The sequence below is a fragment of the Hypomesus transpacificus genome, chromosome 11 (assembly GCF_021917145.1).
Source record: "Hypomesus transpacificus isolate Combined female chromosome 11, fHypTra1, whole genome shotgun sequence".
NCBI lineage: Eukaryota > Metazoa > Chordata > Actinopteri > Osmeriformes > Osmeridae > Hypomesus > Hypomesus transpacificus.
In genome coordinates this window covers 10,017,903-10,035,048 of record NC_061070.1, presented here as the reverse complement: position 1 = coordinate 10,035,048, position 17,146 = coordinate 10,017,903, and the positions used below count along the sequence as shown (strand labels likewise).

The window sequence follows — 17,146 nt, the reverse complement described above, 5'->3', positions numbered from 1 at the left end:
TCAGAGGTAACTTTCGCTTGGTAGAGTAAAGATAATAAAAAATCATCTCCTGGTAAACATAACAAACAAAATCAGTTTTTGGTCATTAGCAATGGATTTAATAATAACTTCAGGCCATTCACTTAAGATACACACTGATACTACATTTCTGTAATGTATTGTGCTCGTAAGTATGGTCTTACAATTAAAACAGTTTTCACATTTATTGTGTGAATGTTAAAACGAGTACAAGTGCAACAAACTGTTTTGCTTTTTTAACTTGACCAATGTTTGTGTGACAAACAAAACATTTTAATATAATTTAAAAAGTGTAACACACATTCAGCACATACTATTCTTAGAACTGTCCAGAACTGTGTCTCTGATGGGCAGCTGCCGATCCCAATAAAGCTGCCTTCAAATTAGTGCAACTTAAGTAACATTCTAGTGAAAAGACTAGTGACACAGAAACATACACATGAAAAATGTTGTGTTGTGTGTATTGCTCGTGTTGACTTTTAGTAATTTATGAACAGTTTTATGTCCAATCACTGGATGTGACTTTAGATGAATAAAGTAAATGTAAAACTTAATAGGAACATTCACTGCAAAGGTGAAATCTGGACTGTAAGTCCAGAAGGCACTCAAGTGTAGAATAACCAGACATTAGAAATCTTGAACATAGTCAACAGGTCAAGTTCAGAGGCACAATGCCTATACGACTTAAATGTAGAAAGAACATTGACTGTAATACAAAAAGGGTTCGAAAGTTTAAATATGTGTAAAAAATTGTAGCACAATGCGTTATGCTCTTATTACATTAGTGAATCTGGCCCTTTTCTGTGTAGGTCAATTGAAAACATCACATGCTTGACCATACTTCATAAGGCAAACATAATACTAGCTTCTGCTAGGTTTATAAAGCACATATGTAAAAAGCAATCAAGTGGTAATTTTGTCTGTCAATAACAACAATCCAACAGCTTAGACATTTTATAACAGTGGTTTTCCAAAAACAGAGTTGAAGAAATTCTCTTGATAAACTTGATCCACAAATCGACTTTCCATTAAGCTTCATTGCTGAAAGGGAGAAAGGACGATCTTTATTCTTTCTACCCATGATGACGACCATTCCCACATTTACAACATGATGTGTTTATAACATACATTCCAGCCATACATCACCAGTACAAATCATTCAAACTTTCACACAAAGTTTAACCCTAGACATCCCACCTCCCTAGATCCCTGGCCCCCTCTCACCCTCTAGGCTGTGGATCCCCAGGCTGGCTGGACTGGACAGGCTGGCTGGGCTGGGTCAGGCTATCCATAGCTGAGAGGATAGAGGAGAAGAGATGCTCGGTGTGCATCTCCAGTGCCTGTGACTGCCTCTCAATAAGAGTGAGGGTGTCTTTCAAAACTAGAGGAGGGATAGAAACAGCAGACAGAGATATATCAGGAGAGAGAGAAGCAGAGTTGTGTTCAATAAATCGACAACAGGAACATAGTTGTAGACAGATTGTATTTGGTTTGTTTGGATATAAACCGTTCTTCTAAGTTACTTCTTGTTTGCCTACAGCATGTGACAAGTTGAGTTTGAGAATAAATGACAGAACCTCTTTTCAGTTCTTGGTTATGCATGCATGGCAGCATTCCTGTCACACAGAGTTTCCTGTTTCTGTTAGAGGAGAGGATTCTGGGTGTAGAATTACACTGACCAACCAGTTCAGACCTACATTACATTGTTGCTGGCTGTTGAACTAACCAGCAGTCCTCGAGACCTAAAATAAATACACATGCCCCTCTAAGCTAACAGGACATGCTAGCCTTTGGTCAATGTAGCCTTTCATACCTAATCAAACATGTACTGTAATTTGAAGCCATCAGTACTTGGTGCCTCCTTCAAGAGTTTCTGATGTCTGAGTGTGACATGTTTTCCACTGGCAAAGGAGAAGGAAAGTAAAGAGAAGAAGGGAATAGAAACAAGAATAATACTGTTGTGTGGTTCATTGTCATCTGAGTAACCCTCCCACTCCCTAAAAATTCCAAGAATATTGGATCAACTGGTTGGCTGCTTGATTCATTGTGGTTACATTTTGACCATCTGTAATATTTAAGTTCTTGAGATATACAGTTAGTCCTCTAGTTCCTTGCTTACCTCCTGTGTTGCATGTGTGTTTGTGGGCCCTATTCTGAGTTATGAATGTGCTGTCTTCGGTACATGGCAAGGCCTTTGATGTTGCAAAGCTAACCTGGAGAGGTGGACGTCATACAGTTGAGAAGAAGTTCTCCAGTCTGCAGCACAGAGGTGGTCAAAGACTGGTGAGCACTAACATCTCTCTGAAAACTCTACAAAAGGCAAACAAAGGAAATTCATTGAGTGTAGAAAGGTGAAAATTGGGGGGAAATGCATAACATGAAGAGGTTGTAACATTGTTAGTTAGTTAGTCTAATCACAAGGCTTGAGATTCATTTCTGACCTTATATTCAGCTAGTGATGATTTGACACTGTCAATGTCAACTCTGGGCGGAGCCAGAACCTCCATTTTCTCCACCACCGTATACAACCATTGGATGAGATCCTCCAGGTTTGTGCAGAAAGTCTTGAGGGTAAAACAAACATGTATCTTACTTCATGAATATATTCATAACTGACTCACAATGAATCTGTGTAAAATATAAGGGGCGAGCAGGGTCAACTACTTTTTATCTGTATAAAACTGACGCTTTATGGCCTCACTTTGATGTGCTTCACGAGGGAATTGGCTTGCTGGTTCTCCCTCTGACTCCTCTGGATCTCAGGCAGGGTCAGTCCAACGAGCTGCTCCACCACAGCCTCCACCTCCCGCAAGTTGGCCCTCACTCCCTTGCCAGGATGGTCTAAGCTGGAGGCAGTGGCTTGGATAGCTTGCAGAGAATCCCCATGGACCTCTGTCAAATAAGAACATGTTTTAACCAACGTTAAGTACAAAAAGCATACAGAGCTAACAGTGTGTATTATGTTGTTTTAACTGAAACAATGCATTTAAATATGGACTGAATAGAGACTAAATATCAGAGATTTTATGTTCAAGAGGCATACCTTTCCTTCGAAGTTCTTCAGAGCCATCTATGTCTTTGTTATCCCTGGCCTCTTTTTTATCCTGTTCCTCATCCTCCTGTTTGTCAGGCAACGTTGTGGAGGAGTGAAGCGACATCGTCCCCCTCTCCAGGGACTCCCAGCTGGCTGTGACAGGCTGGCTGAGCTGTGCAGTCACCTCCCTGACCTGTCGTGAAAGAACCTGGAGCTCCTCCAGACGCTCTGGCAGAGGCCAAAACTCCTCATCCCATGCTTCACCTTTGAGACCACTCAGACGGGGTAGGACACTGGTTGATCGGATGAATCCGCTGGAAGTGGAAAGGACACCTGTTTGCCTATATTGGCCACCCCCGCTACAAGCTGCTTGGTTCAGCCCAGTCCTTTCTTTACTGCAGTGGAGGCTCTCCAAAGATAAACCTTCTGCAGAGGAGTAGGGGCTACTGCTCAGAATGCCATTTGAGAATTTGGAGTGCGAGAGTCCACGGGGCTCGGACAACCTCTGATCTGGGCCCAGCATTCCTTTCTCCCTGGCCCACACAGTACCTACTCCCAAGGCGCCACTTAAAGGAAAGTCTATAGCTGATAGGCTGGTTGAGCTACAGAGTCCATCCAGTTCTATTCCTGAGTCTTGGAGGCCTGGGTTTCTCTGGAGTAGAGAGACACCCTCTAGCTCAGAGGTCTCCCAGCTACTGACCACCCTTCCTGGCCGAAGGGGGTAGGTGTAGTCAAGGAGGGCCTGGTACTCCTTGTCCGGGTCCCAGGCTGGGGAGCCTCTGTCTGGGGATGGGGGCATGGATGTGGGGATGGCGCACGCCCAGTAGTTAGCCTGATGAGGGGGCATGTTGTGAAGAGCAGGGGGGATGTAACTTTTGGAGTAACCTAAGGAGGACGCTGCTTTGAAGCGTGTCTCTCTTCCTCCTCCTAACCTTAACTCTGTCTGTCGGGACCTAGAGGGGCGGAAGGATGGGCTGCATGATGGAGGAGACAGAAGAGTGGAGTTCCATTTGGGGCTAAGGGGTGAGCTAAATTGGCGGACTTCCAAAGGAGGGCTAGATAGGCTGCGTGGACTGAGCCTGCTTCCCTGGCAAGGAGAGCCAAAGACAGGCTCCTCTTGGGAATACCAGCGCCTTTGGTCAGCAACATCCAGTGGGGTAGACAGATGTTCTCCAGAGGGCGAGATAGGTGACATATCCATGTGAAAACGGTCTAAGGACAGGTCTGGGATCTCCTCTTCAGCTTGTTTAGCGTGGAAATCTGTCTCTGTATGTAGATGAAGATTATCATTGTGTTCTTCAGTGACGCTACATTGCCTCTGTTTTTCCTATGGTACGAGGTATGATTAAAAGATTTATGTTATCTTCAGCAGTAATTTAAATGACATCAATGTTCACAGCACAACCATGAATGTACACTGTAGATATGAGTAGTGTTATTTCTTGAGCCATCCAAAACAAAACTATTGTGGATGGAATAACGAAGTTATGCAGTTGGTGATACTGTAATGGCAATTGGCCAGTTTAAGTTATATTGGGTTCCATGTGCTTCTGAATGCTGACTAACCTTATCGGAGTGCTCGTGTGACTTCTTCAGAATGGAGGTCTGGTGTTCTGTGGCAGACAGGGGTCTTCTCATAACATACTGCCTTCTGTCAGTCATATATCTGGACGTTGGTGCCATAGTAACACTCTTCCTGGCCCCTGCCCTTTCCTTGTCATGGGTTCTTTCTCTGTCTTCCAAATTCTGGATGGTGGTTTGCCCTGTTCCACTGCGAATGAACTCCGGGATTCGAGTCCTCCATCGTCTACTGCAGCCTGTGAAGTCCATTGGGCGAGAGGATTATGGGATGGTCCTGTCAACTCCCAGGGCGATGCTTACATGGCGGGGCAGTACGATGCCTCTCGTATCCACGGCAACCTCTGAAATGGCATGTGGAAATAATAATAAAAAATCTACAAATAAAAAACTGCACCAGTCCATGTAAAGACCCCAATTCTGTGCTTCACAGGTCATGTTTTGCTAGTACCGGGTGTTTTTGTGACGCAGAGCGCTCACTGGGTGCACGTGAGTGTAATGATATGTTTTTACTCCTCCTACGTCGCCTCACTGATCTCATTAAGACTGCATGCTCAGGCTTGCCCATGTTTGCTGTACCAGGGGTAGGAAAACTATCCCTTTGTCCATTTGTGACTAGCAGCTATGTTAAATCCCAGTGTGACACCCATGCAGACCACGGTGAGACACACAAAGAATAGTGTCAAACAAAAACCTAAAAACAAAGAGCTAGACGCCCCTCTCATCAGGGTGTTACTCTGAGACTCTCCTGCATACCCACTGATTTGAGTGTGTCTCGTTTCCATGGCAAACGCCTGAAGAGGCTGGCCTTAGATTAGACAACTCTCGACGAGGGAGGTGTCAATCAAAGCATGGCTGCTAAAGAACAAAGAACAGACTGGAATGATGGGTCTGGCTCAGATCGTCTTATCAGATTGTCTTCGTTACCTTTTAGATCAAAGGATAATAGTAGTAGAAGCCTTGCTGGGGAAAAAAATAGAAAAGTATTCTCTTTATTTGTATTATTCAAAACAGACAATACTAATGTAGGCAAACTCATATACATCTACTGCAGTACAAAAGTACTGTCTCCTGTTGTAGATACTAGCCTAGCAACAATATGTTTGCCCCTACTCATTGGGCAGATAAAGAAAGTAACTGGGCAACTGAGTCAATCACTGATATTGTTGTCCAATAACACAACTGCTCCAGTAACCTAGCAGTAAAGCCGTTTTATTTGGAGCATTAACAACAAATGGCCAGACGTAAATCTCATTGGACTATAGCTATCTCAAAGATACAATTCATTGTAAAATAAATAAATACTTAATTTAAAAGCATCCTATGACAATGTGAATTCCTTAGTGTTTCACATGTTAACATAACATTAACATGACAGATACTACCGTGTCATGCCTTTCACATACAGCAACATAAGGAGTCTACATTAGGAGTCTACAAGACTGGCTAGATGAGTTGTTAGGCAGTGGTTTACAGCAGATAACAGCATTAGTGAATAGCACAAGGCCCACTCTGCTTTTAGTCAGAGAGGACCTGTATGTCTTACAAATTCCATGCTTTGTATAGCTGGTTACCATTCATACAAGCAGTATGCTGGTTTAATTGCTGTTTCATATTAGACCAAAGCCAAATGTAAACCAACAATTAGTTCCCTTAATAGGGTTAAAATATTCCCCTTATTTAGTCTTTACACAGTTACTGAAAGTCAAGACTATGTGTGACATAAGTCAGTTGACTTGACTGAGATAATATGATTTATAGAGATGAAATCCTCAATACTGCTTCTCCATTGCAAACATGTTTTTTTTCATCACTAGCAAATAATAACGTGATACTTTAGAATGAATAAGTATCTTGTCCTCAGATTTGCCGTACTTCAGCATCTCATTGCAGCAATGACCGGTGTCTGTCAGTCTTAACAAAACACGAATGCTGTCCTATTCGTATGCTCAGGGTCTAAATATGTTCTTCTATTTAGGAATATTATACACCCTTAGGTTTTGCTTTTGGCATATACGCGTGACGGACCCTTAACCATACCAAAGCTGAAAACTTCTAAACGTATTTGGACTGCATGGTCTATTGACATTAGACCCACGTCCTAATTTTGTCCTACGAACCATACCCTATGCATGATGTAGGTTAAAGGGCATAAACCCAGCAAACCCATATTGTATCGACGATATCCCTAGATTACACCAGAAACCTAGCGAAAGACAACAAAAAAAGGCATTAATTCCTAAAATACTACATAGGCTTACCTCATTTAGCGCATACGAGTTGTTTGTGCAGGATGTGTACAACAGATACGATTTTGTGGCAACATTGCAAATGTCTCAATTTTCATTGTGTACCAGCACCCTGAGATACAGCCAAGGAGGAAATAGTTCAATTGTAAACAGGCGGAACAAACGGAAAGGGTTGATATGCCTCCCCTCGTGGACAAAACAGGATTCACAATCTCAAACTACGAGATGCACTGAGACGTCACTATTATCATGCGGTGCGTAGTACTGACTCTATGAGTACTTTATTACTTTTGCAATTAATGACATTTTAAAAGATAAGATTTGTTATCATATTTGCAGTCAAGAATATGCAACATTATTTCCACATTGTGCTAAAACATGTCTGTATCCAACAAATATGCTTGAAATGACTCAAAATTATAATTTACGTTATAAAACACTGAAAGTAATTTTCTATTGCATGGAACGTATTGCATTATTGGTTGAACGCTTTACACTCTTGAACGTAAAGCCTAAACTGAAAGTTATTGTCCAGACGATTTATTCATCATCACACTCAGATTTTTGTACAAGAGGAATAACATTACATTACAGGAGTCCAGTTGCATGCTTCATAATTTGAAAAAAAAACTGTAATTTTAACTGTGCAAATAACAGTATTGCAACATCACAATCATGAATGGAAGCAGTGGTGACTGTGCTGCATACACAGTGCACATGAAGGTATTCATTAGTTTATTTCACGAGGAAACAGTATGTTGCGTTACAATTTCACTGGGTTAGGTGCACCAATTCTTCTTCACGCTGCATGCTACTAGAAGTCGATGCAGCGCCCCCTCCTCTCCCAGTCTCCGTAACGTGTGGGCTCAGGGCCTCTGGGGCCCCCTTTCTCCTTAGTGTCAGGGTGGACATCATCTTGGAACTCTGGAAAGATCCAAATGGATGCAACAAAGTGAAGAATTGGTAATCATTAAGATTCTGTTCCCATTTACTTCATCTAACTTTTTCATGTTCAACTTCACAGACATCTAATTGAATAAGCTACTAGATTATGGCATAATTCTGTGGCCTGATCAACCGTCTAAATTCGTACTTTCGAGGACATCCTTGCTTTTCTCTTCATTTAAGTCGAAGCGACCCTGCGGAGTTTTGGCTTTCCGCAGCGGTTCTTTGTCCTTGGCTGCTCCACTGACTGTCCGCGAACATCCTATTACAAAGCAGCATTATTAGCATTCTATCCACAGCATAAACCCCATCATCAGTCATGTCAGGGAATTCATGAATCGAGATTGACAGTGAAATTTTTTGGCGCTGATAAGAGAATGATAAAACCAACGTCGTTTGAGTACATATCAACCCAATAATATGATGTATGCAGCTAACGACTCGTACGAGGTTATACTGTTTTGTGTCAGTCAGAGAAGTAGCATGAATTTATTTCTTACCTGTAACAGAAGACTCCACGAGTAATCCCTTCGTCAAAATATGTTTTGATTTAGAAGCACATATGCGTAGAAGAGACATGTTGTGCACAATTTATTGGGGTACAATATCTATCGTGTACACTATGCTCCTGGTTAAAAAGGTGTTCAGACAGTCAGTTACACAATGTTCTTGTGTTTTGGCAAACAATTATGACGCAATGAGCGTCAGACCCTGCGACAAAAATGTAATCAGATGTAATACCCACAAAGGCCACCAGGGATGGCTATAGCACAAGCTAGAAGTTTTTCAAAAGGTGTGTTTAACTCAAAAAGCTGAATTATTATTTTTATCCTCACCACTAAATACAAATGTGTGTTCATCAGATCATGGAATTAATATGTCTCTAGGTAAGAAGCGACATTTTACAGCTAAAAAATTAAACTGCTCAGAGGAAACACTCCTACAAATCATGAATTGTTTAATACAAATTTGCACACACAGGCCCACACTTCCATATATGTATAAATAGGATACAAACAATACTTTTGCAATAAACTATATGGAAATGCTAAACCATTTACTTCATTATACAATAACAGACAACATTTTAATGTTTTTTTTGTACTACTGACTCAATACCTTAAAAAAAATAACGATCCCAAATGATAAGTAAAGAATTAAGCTTGAGGATTTAAAAAGAAAATTGCATCATACAATTTGATATATTGTAAATCAGGATGAAATTTAAGTAATGCTTTCAATTAATGATGCTCAAACTCGGTTACTCTGTTGAATAAATGCATGAAGTTATAGCGTAGACACAGGAGTAGAGGGTATAGTGCAAGAATACATTTGTTGTAATGACTGTTCATAATGACGATTCATTAGTATCTATCCCATAACTTGTTTCTCACAATGAGCACATCATTCCCAATAAAATAGTTTTTAGGACCTTCCCATATAGACCAGTAGGCCAGTATTTATTGTTTTCTGTATAATAGAAATAAAACATTGCCAAATTGCAAAACTCAAACAGATGCATACAAACTGTAGCTAAAAGTTCTCTAATGGATAGCTTTATTTGAGAAACATCTGTTTAAAGGTCAAACGAAATTTTATTGTAGACGAAAATGCTCTCTATGTATGTGGAAATTATACATAATAGGAAATGCATTTTGCAATGAAACACAAAGGCCTAAACATTTTGCAGATTACGCAAACTTAATACATGACTTGTTTAATTGAACAAAACATGTCTTGATATTGTTTCTTGTGCTGATAGAATTCTTAAATAAACTAAATGTGTTTAGAAAACTGTAAATATGACTACTATAAATAACTGTAAATATTGATAATGAAAACATCTATGATAATGACATATTTCAGGTGGACTAGTTGAATCCACAGAGTTTTACATTGCAAAGGTTGGTGTGTTTTTCCACTCTGCTGCACTTACAGCCACTTGGACCCCTTTTCTCTGCTCTGCAAAGGAATTTCAGGAGATTTGGGAAAGCCAGCAATGTGACACAGTGCTGAAATTTCAGAGTGGATGATGAAATTCTACCCTTTGCATTCCTTTTTGGGGAGAGAGAGGCACTGGACTAGCTCACACACACTGTACAGCTGTGTGCAATCAGCATTACACACATACTCACTACAATTGCGTGTAGCTCAAACTATCACAACCCAAACATTCAACTGAATTTTTTCATAATTCAAGCAAGGACTCATTTATCATACAACCACAAATGTCCGTCATTTCTCAAGACACTTATTATTCTGGTAGTCTAGTACTGAATAATACTAAGCAGATAGCATTTGGATGGTAACTGTTCCGCTAAGGGAGAACCCCATGAACACAATATAGCCCTACGCCAGTGTATCCCACTTCTGCAAACAAAATGTTGAACACCTCTTTTTAAGTTGATTGTTTAGAGGTATATAAGGGGATATGAAAGGGCTGGACATACTGTAATAAAAAAGTTAAGGTAAATCTTTGTAGGTCTACAAATTAATGAAACAAACATTTCAGCTGGTATTTGTTTAAAGAAACTACAAGAAATTAATTATTTCATTTTGTCAAGCAATGGACACTTACAGTTTGCAAAACAATTAATAAAAAGATCTGAGATATTAATAACCAATTGGGTTTAGTATACTATCATGTATTAACACATTATTCACCAATGTGCTCTCACTCACCATCTCCAAATATTGTAAAAATATTCTTGCTCTATCACTAGAATGTGAAGTCAGTAAAATGCATATAGGCTACATTTTATATATATTTTAATATATTACCTTAATATTTTACCAAAAATGTACAGAGACATTGATGTTAGCCTAATGTAAAATTACACTGATGTCTCCAAGCACCTCCCCAAAAACTGTAATCATTAGCCTATAATGAATAACAAGCAGAATGATGCTTCAAAGGTGCAAACTGAAGTGATCAGTGCTCTTTTCAACACCACAACAAATCAAATGATTACAAAATTGGTGATAGCCTATGGTTTGAAGCAAAAAAAGCACAAAAAATAAATAAACTGCACTGACAAATGACTACTCGATCCTATAGGATGTTTGTTTAAAAAAATGACTCGTTACAAAGAACACCTCTATTTTTCGGTCACTGACAAGAGTGTTTTACCGAGACAATTTATGTGCCAATTTATATAACTCCCGTCATGCTGGTCTTTGTCAGTCACAAAAGGCCTATACTTTTCAAGTGTCTGTGGTCCTGAATTATTTTACATTTATCGATGACTTCAATGATAAAGGAAGTCGTTTTCCCCTCTACTCGCACGTAGAAACACTACTCATTTTTGCAGTGTTCTCAGTCCACGGTTGGAGATTCTGAAGCGCGAAAAGTGAACTGTTGTGGAGACAGAGAGGGTCTGGGTTCACTGGCTGGTTTATAGTTTTCTGAAAGGCCTCCTGTTGTAGTTGCATGAGAATCCGGTTAGCCTGTTGTCTCTCCGCTTCCCTCTCCTCTGCCGTCTGCCTCCTTGAACACCGGAGACACCACAGAGACAAAGAGGCGTCAGTTGGAAATTCAACCCAGCATTGCGTCATGCACAAGTCATTGTTAAATCACATAGCCTACATTAATTTCTGTGCGAAATATATTCTCTAATATAATTCATTAGCGTGGCCTAGCCCACCCTGTAAAGTAGGTATTATAGGCCTACTTATCAATAGGCTTATAGGCCTACTTATCAATAGGCTATGTCCGTTTAGGCTACCATAAACTTACACTGTTACATTTAAAGGTTTTTCAGGACTAGATGGTCAACAAAGATTAAAGATTATTTAATTTAAAGAACAGGTTTTCGCTCTGTCATTCTTTGGAAAATTAAGGTCTGTTTTGATGAAGATGGTTCTTTGGATCGGTGTATTGGTTATTCAAGGTAACATCCATGGGTTTGACTCAACGTGAGGCTATCTTATATTAAGCCAATTTCTACGTAAATAATTTAAGTAGGCAATAGGCTCGACGAAACTTTTTAGCATGCGCAAAACTTTCAGCCTTTGGACTGCCCTAACATTCCATCTGATTTGACACGGACTTCATCAGGCCTCTAAGAAGATATTGAAGGCCAAGGTTTCGTTAATGACAGACTAGTTTTCAAAAAGAAATGCTCAGGTTGTCTAAATATAGTAATTTAGTTGAAAACCATTGATGACAATCTTGACTTGATAAATAACATAATTTCAGAAAACATAACCTTAGGCCATAACGTTCGTTTGGTTACAAACTTTAAGTTCTGTAAATCACAAAGCTATGACCCTATTTGAACACATTAATAATGCATACGTTGGCTTTAATACATGTACAATTCTGTACTTGAGAATGTTTCTACTTAACTGTTTGCAAATCATCAGTATTTTTGTTTTTGTTTTGTTTTTTACCTCCATTTCGTTCTTCTGTTCTGGAACCATGTTTTGACTTGCGCGTCTGTCATCTTGAGGGACTTGGCAAGAGCCGCCCGTTCTGCGGATGCCAGGTATTTCTGTCGATGAAAGCGCTTCTCCAGCTCGCAGATCTGCAGACGTGTAAACGATGTCCGTGGCTTTTTTTTCTTCGGGGGTGTCCGGTTCTGGTAAGGGTGACCTACACGGCGTGTTACAGTGAGGGGTGAAAGCGCCACTAAAAAGGGAAGAATTGACACGGGCAAAAGCAAGCGGCACAAATCAACGATAGATCAGCTACAGAGCAGCGCAGCAAGTTCAAAGAATGAAAAGGCAGAAAGGGAAGTTTCCCTATGACAGCAATGCGAAAGAAACGGTATTCATGGCAACTATCTCATAGAAATAATGTAATTTATGTATACGCAATGCAGTCATGCAGAAACAATATTTAGACCTATTAGAACAAAGGGCTATAAAGTAGTACAACTAAACATTGTGGCCATGTATGATACAATTAAAATAAATTACACAAATGAGACGTTGCATATTTCCTTAATATTCAGGATTAAGGCTAAATACCTTGACGATCAATTTATAATAAAATTCCAAACGTCTTCCTGCAGTTAGGCTACATTTAAACTATTCTCTGTAATGTAGGCTATAGCTATGGAATTATAGACCTTTGAAGACTTATAGGCTACACAATTATTCCCTTCTTTCTTCTATAAGCAACGTCCAAATAACTATCAGACTCCCATTTTCCCATGTCCAACAATCACCACAATCATGCAGATACATGCACGAACCTGTGAACCTGTCTTTGGTGTATCTTCTGTTGCTCTCCATCCATGGGAACGTCAGTCCTGTCAGGTTGTTCATGGCGCCTGATACTGTGGGCATGCCATTTGGGATGGACGAGATGCCGTTCCCCAACGGCCGGTGCGCTGGCACACGGATGACTCCTGCCGCGTTGACGTTATTACCATTTACGTTCATTCCCATGTTCATGTTATAGGAGCCGCTATTAGATGTCACCCCACACGCATTGCCATTATATCCGGAGTTATTGCATGCAAAATTGCTGGTCATGTTGTTGTAGCCTGTGCTACCAATGCAGCTGTGTCCGTAGTCCAGCTCGAGCATTCTCGCCCCGAGCATGCAGCTCTGGTCCACATTGTTGAGGATTTGGTCGATCCCAAAGCTGATGGGTTCCACGTGCGTGTGCTGGAGGTGCGCTCCTATATGATCCATGGCCACCGCGAGCCCCCTGCGAGGTTCAGAGGTGCTCCACGCCGCGCCTTATTGTTGAGCTTTAAAACCTCGTCTGTTTGCTCTCCAGTCGTTATCTAATCAGTGTGGGTGCATGTGTGCGAGTGTACAGTATGTATGTTTGTGCGTGTGAGAGAACGAGCGTATGTGAATTGAGTGCTGCTGTGAGTGAGTTTTTTCTTCTTCCCTTTTTGGCTGGGAGAGCAGTATAGCCCTCGCCGGCTGGTGCGCGTAGACATCAATCAAAGTGCCAAATAGGCAGCGCGAGATTAAGCTCCAATTTTAAGGCCTCGAGACTCAATTGGCTAAACACTTCACTGCAAACCCATGCCACTTTAAGTAAAAGCGCTTGGGTTTGCTCCTGACGTCTCACACCGCACTCGGAGGGGGTGTTGTATTTTTTTAAATTACGCTGTGGACGCGTTAAGGATTTGTTAGAAAGTGCTATAATTGAAAGCTTGTGTCAGTCAAGTGTGCCATCCTGTAACAACAATTAGGCTACAGCATTTTCAAGGCTTCAATTTTGAGGTTAAAGCAAAAAAAAACTGTTCTATAATGGGATTCTGTAGGATTCGATATTTGCACAATTGCTTGAGGTAAAGACTCTTACATTCGCAATGGTGAGGGGCTTTGCATGGAACAACGAATTCGCTCTGACCAAAGAAAACCATAGCCAATAGCCCATAGTGCAAATGTATTTGTTGTTATAAGTTTTGGTCTTGGGCTTATATGTTGTTATATTGACCACCGTATTTTGGATAATAGCCTAGGTTACTTTAAATTCTTAATGATAATAAGGTCAATAAAGATTAGACCTATAGTGCAAAAAGTGAGATTGATTTTCTTTACCAACAGACTAAACTCTAAAACCAATATCCTAACCAAACGCTTAATGTAGCCGATTCATATTTTGTGTCAATGATTCCAAGTTTTTAAATTGCCTTTCCATTGATAGGCAATTAATACTTAATTAGTTTTCATTTGCTATGGCAAAATCCAGTTAAAGAACTTCATTTAATTCGGATTGAAATATTAACAAATGGCACGCGGTATAATTCTGGACTTTAGTCACTTTAGGTGGCGACAGTTTTTAATGGATTTTCTTTTTGATCAATGGGTTTGTATTTGTCTTATTGTAGTCTAGAGGCTATAGCATACTATTCCAAAGAGAAATTGAATTTATAATCCAATTAGCCTATGTTTTGAATTATCAGATGTGGGTGTACAATTTGCAACAGGCTATGAAAAAGGTTTGCCTACAAAATTAATGTTTACCATATTAATTTCAATAGGCAAAACACAAACTCCAAAACAATTAAATGAAAAATTATACCATCTGGGTCATTGATTATCTCTCCTCAAGAAACCTTTGGGGACGTGATTATTTAGCCGAGAGCATTAAGGTATTAATATTTGATATGCCGATTCTCGCTGGCCAATTGACCGACATTAAAGTTTAATGCAGACGTATCACACCTTAAAGTAGGCTACCTCGCCCAAATTTTTACTAATAACAAACTTTACTATGCCCGCAGAGTAAGCCTTAATGATTCAAATTAGGTAATACTTGTGCAGAACATAACTCTAACCCTCTGTGTGTGAAGTTATAGTGATAAAGTCGCCCAAACCGCAGAACATCTCGGTCTTCCTATTCTGCTTTTTAGATTCTGCACTTTGACGAGTCAACCAACTCACAAAATAAATACGACTGTTGCATTTATTGGCAATCTGCTGTGATTGATTTGTGTAACGCTAGTGTTTGGTCATTTAGGATGTCTGTGAATGAGAGAAGATTTAGGCTACTCTGACCCTGTTTAAAACTGGCAGCAGCATCTCTTCAAACTCCTTTATCGAGCAGCCATATCCTATAGCGGCATGGTTGTCCTTAAGGGGTTTCACCAACATAATCTCCTCATTAAGCCGTTTATTGATTTCTCACCCCGACAAGTGCAGCTAACTTCAACTACCCTATATTTTAGGGTACCATGTGTCAATAAATACAGTAATATCAACAGTATGTGTTATTAAGCTTTTTGTGTGAAGTTATCTAAAGGCCCGGACGACCGTTCATGTCAAATTGTTTTCTATGTCTACGGGCTTATACAGTGGTGACTTGCGTTTCGTACTCCCAGTAGAGGCTATATATTGTATTTCAGGGTCTACCTGTGCAGTCCTTAACCTTTGACTTCTGCCTGTCTGGCGCCAACTCCATCAGCTCCTCTGAAGCACACATTTCGGGAAGACAGTGGGAGAGATTGCCCAATTAATTATAGATCTTTAACGTTTATTTAAGCAGGCAGAATCATAAAGAACAAATTCTTATTTACAGTGATGACCTGGCAAAAAGCACAAGCTCTTTGAAGGAGAGGGGAAGGAGGATAAATAATAGATAATAAATAATGCGTCCCGTATTGAAAAATTTAACGGACAGTACTGTCAACTGTTGGCATTACTCCAACTCAAATACATTTTATCAATAAAAATCTAATTGTGGTGACACATTCTAAAACCACTAGCCTGATAAAACAAAAGGCAAGTTCGATCAACAGACATGATAAACGTAAAAAAAACAAAAAACGAAGGAATACAGCCAAATTTCTGTCATTGCCAACAGTACCTTCATGTTCACATTGCCCTGAATATGAAGAGTGGCATTATCCATTGGAATACCTATTGAAATATACGAAAATAATAAAAAATGTACAAAGGCCAACCTACTGCTATTCAATTCTTGAATGTTAAGCCAAAAAATAGTCCGACATTTTAAGCATATTGAATAAGATTAAGTTATTTTGGCAAGCAGCACAGTTGCATTATTAATATAACTACAGTCATTTTTACATCCATGAAGTAGCTAAGACTATCTCAGGTCTGAAAAAAACAGTAATCACTGAGGTAAGTGAGCCATTATCCTGTTTGTTTAGTAACACAGGGAAACAGATGCCACAGAGGGATCTAACACGCTGGACCCAGAGCCCCTGTACTTCTTCCTGAGATCACAGAAACAAACATACACACATATACACACACACACACACACACAAACACACACACACACACACACACACACACACACACACACACACACACAGTAAAGGTCTCTAAATGAAAACATTAGAAACTCATAGGATGCACACATGGGAAAAACATGGGGGAATATGCAGGTTTGTTTTGGTTCACACCGCCCAAGGCAAAATGATTCTTCAGAGTTCAACTTACTTTTGTGCCACATTAGTGAGTAATGTGAGGCAGCAAAGACACAATATTTTGTCTTAAACACAGTTCTAAAGCCTCAAACGAGAGCAGAGAAAAACTCCCAGGGTGACTGCAAGAATCACCCGCAGTACATCTGTCACACACACACGCACACACACACACACACACACACACACACACACACACACACACACACACACACACACACACATGCATGGTCTGTGTGTAAGTTGTACAATGTCAACAAATCCATTTTTTTTTATTTCTTGTTGTCCTGAAACAAAGCATCCATTCTCAGATTGGAATCTCACTGAATTAGTGGGCATTTTTGGGTATGTTGCTAAATGTAATCCTACGTACTGTGTGTTTTAATCTTTACAGTAAAATGTAGGATTAATCATTCATACAATTGAGTTGTGAGTACATTTGGGAGGAGAAGACTTGC

At 40.0% G+C, this 17,146-nt stretch overlaps 3 protein-coding genes across 7 annotated transcripts; all 3 read right to left on the bottom strand.

The window, feature by feature from the left end:
- Positions 1-82: 82 nt before the first annotated feature.
- Positions 83-7,050, bottom strand: cep68 (centrosomal protein 68). 4 transcript variants are annotated; one of them, XM_047030310.1, is made up of 9 exons: positions 6,892-7,049; positions 5,558-5,593; positions 4,619-4,974; positions 3,062-4,379; positions 2,720-2,910; positions 2,460-2,582; positions 2,232-2,328; positions 1,243-1,399; positions 83-1,059 (listed from the first exon to the last, which is right to left on the bottom strand). In XM_047030310.1, exons 3-9 carry the CDS (start codon positions 4,880-4,882, stop codon positions 1,047-1,049), a joined length of 2,163 nt encoding a protein of 720 aa, XP_046886266.1. In that variant the 5' UTR covers positions 4,883-4,974; positions 5,558-5,593; positions 6,892-7,049; the 3' UTR covers positions 83-1,046. The 4 variants fall into 4 exon arrangements, 3 of the variants coding, with proteins under 3 accessions (XP_046886266.1, XP_046886265.1, XP_046886267.1); XM_047030309.1 differs by lacking the exon at positions 5,558-5,593; XM_047030311.1 differs by lacking the exon at positions 5,558-5,593 and having other exon boundaries at positions 4,619-4,869.
- Positions 7,051-7,403: 353 nt separating this feature from the next.
- sdhaf4 (succinate dehydrogenase complex assembly factor 4) lies at positions 7,404-8,523 on the bottom strand. The gene is made up of 3 exons (XM_047030317.1): positions 8,325-8,523; positions 7,973-8,086; positions 7,404-7,803 (listed from the first exon to the last, which is right to left on the bottom strand). The coding sequence occupies exons 1-3, from the start codon at positions 8,401-8,403 to the stop codon at positions 7,694-7,696; spliced, it is 303 nt and encodes a 100-aa protein (XP_046886273.1). The 5' UTR covers positions 8,404-8,523; the 3' UTR covers positions 7,404-7,693.
- A 242-nt stretch (positions 8,524-8,765) lies between these two features.
- Positions 8,766-13,655, bottom strand: tlx1 (T cell leukemia homeobox 1). Of its 2 annotated transcripts, none has more exons than XM_047029556.1 (3): positions 13,023-13,655; positions 12,217-12,418; positions 8,766-11,311 (listed from the first exon to the last, which is right to left on the bottom strand). In XM_047029556.1, exons 1-3 carry the CDS (start codon positions 13,465-13,467, stop codon positions 11,101-11,103), a joined length of 858 nt encoding a protein of 285 aa, XP_046885512.1. In that variant the 5' UTR covers positions 13,468-13,655; the 3' UTR covers positions 8,766-11,100. The 2 variants fall into 2 exon arrangements, with proteins under 2 accessions (XP_046885512.1, XP_046885511.1); XM_047029555.1 differs by having other exon boundaries at positions 12,217-12,454; positions 13,023-13,647.
- Positions 13,656-17,146: the final 3,491 nt, after the last annotated feature.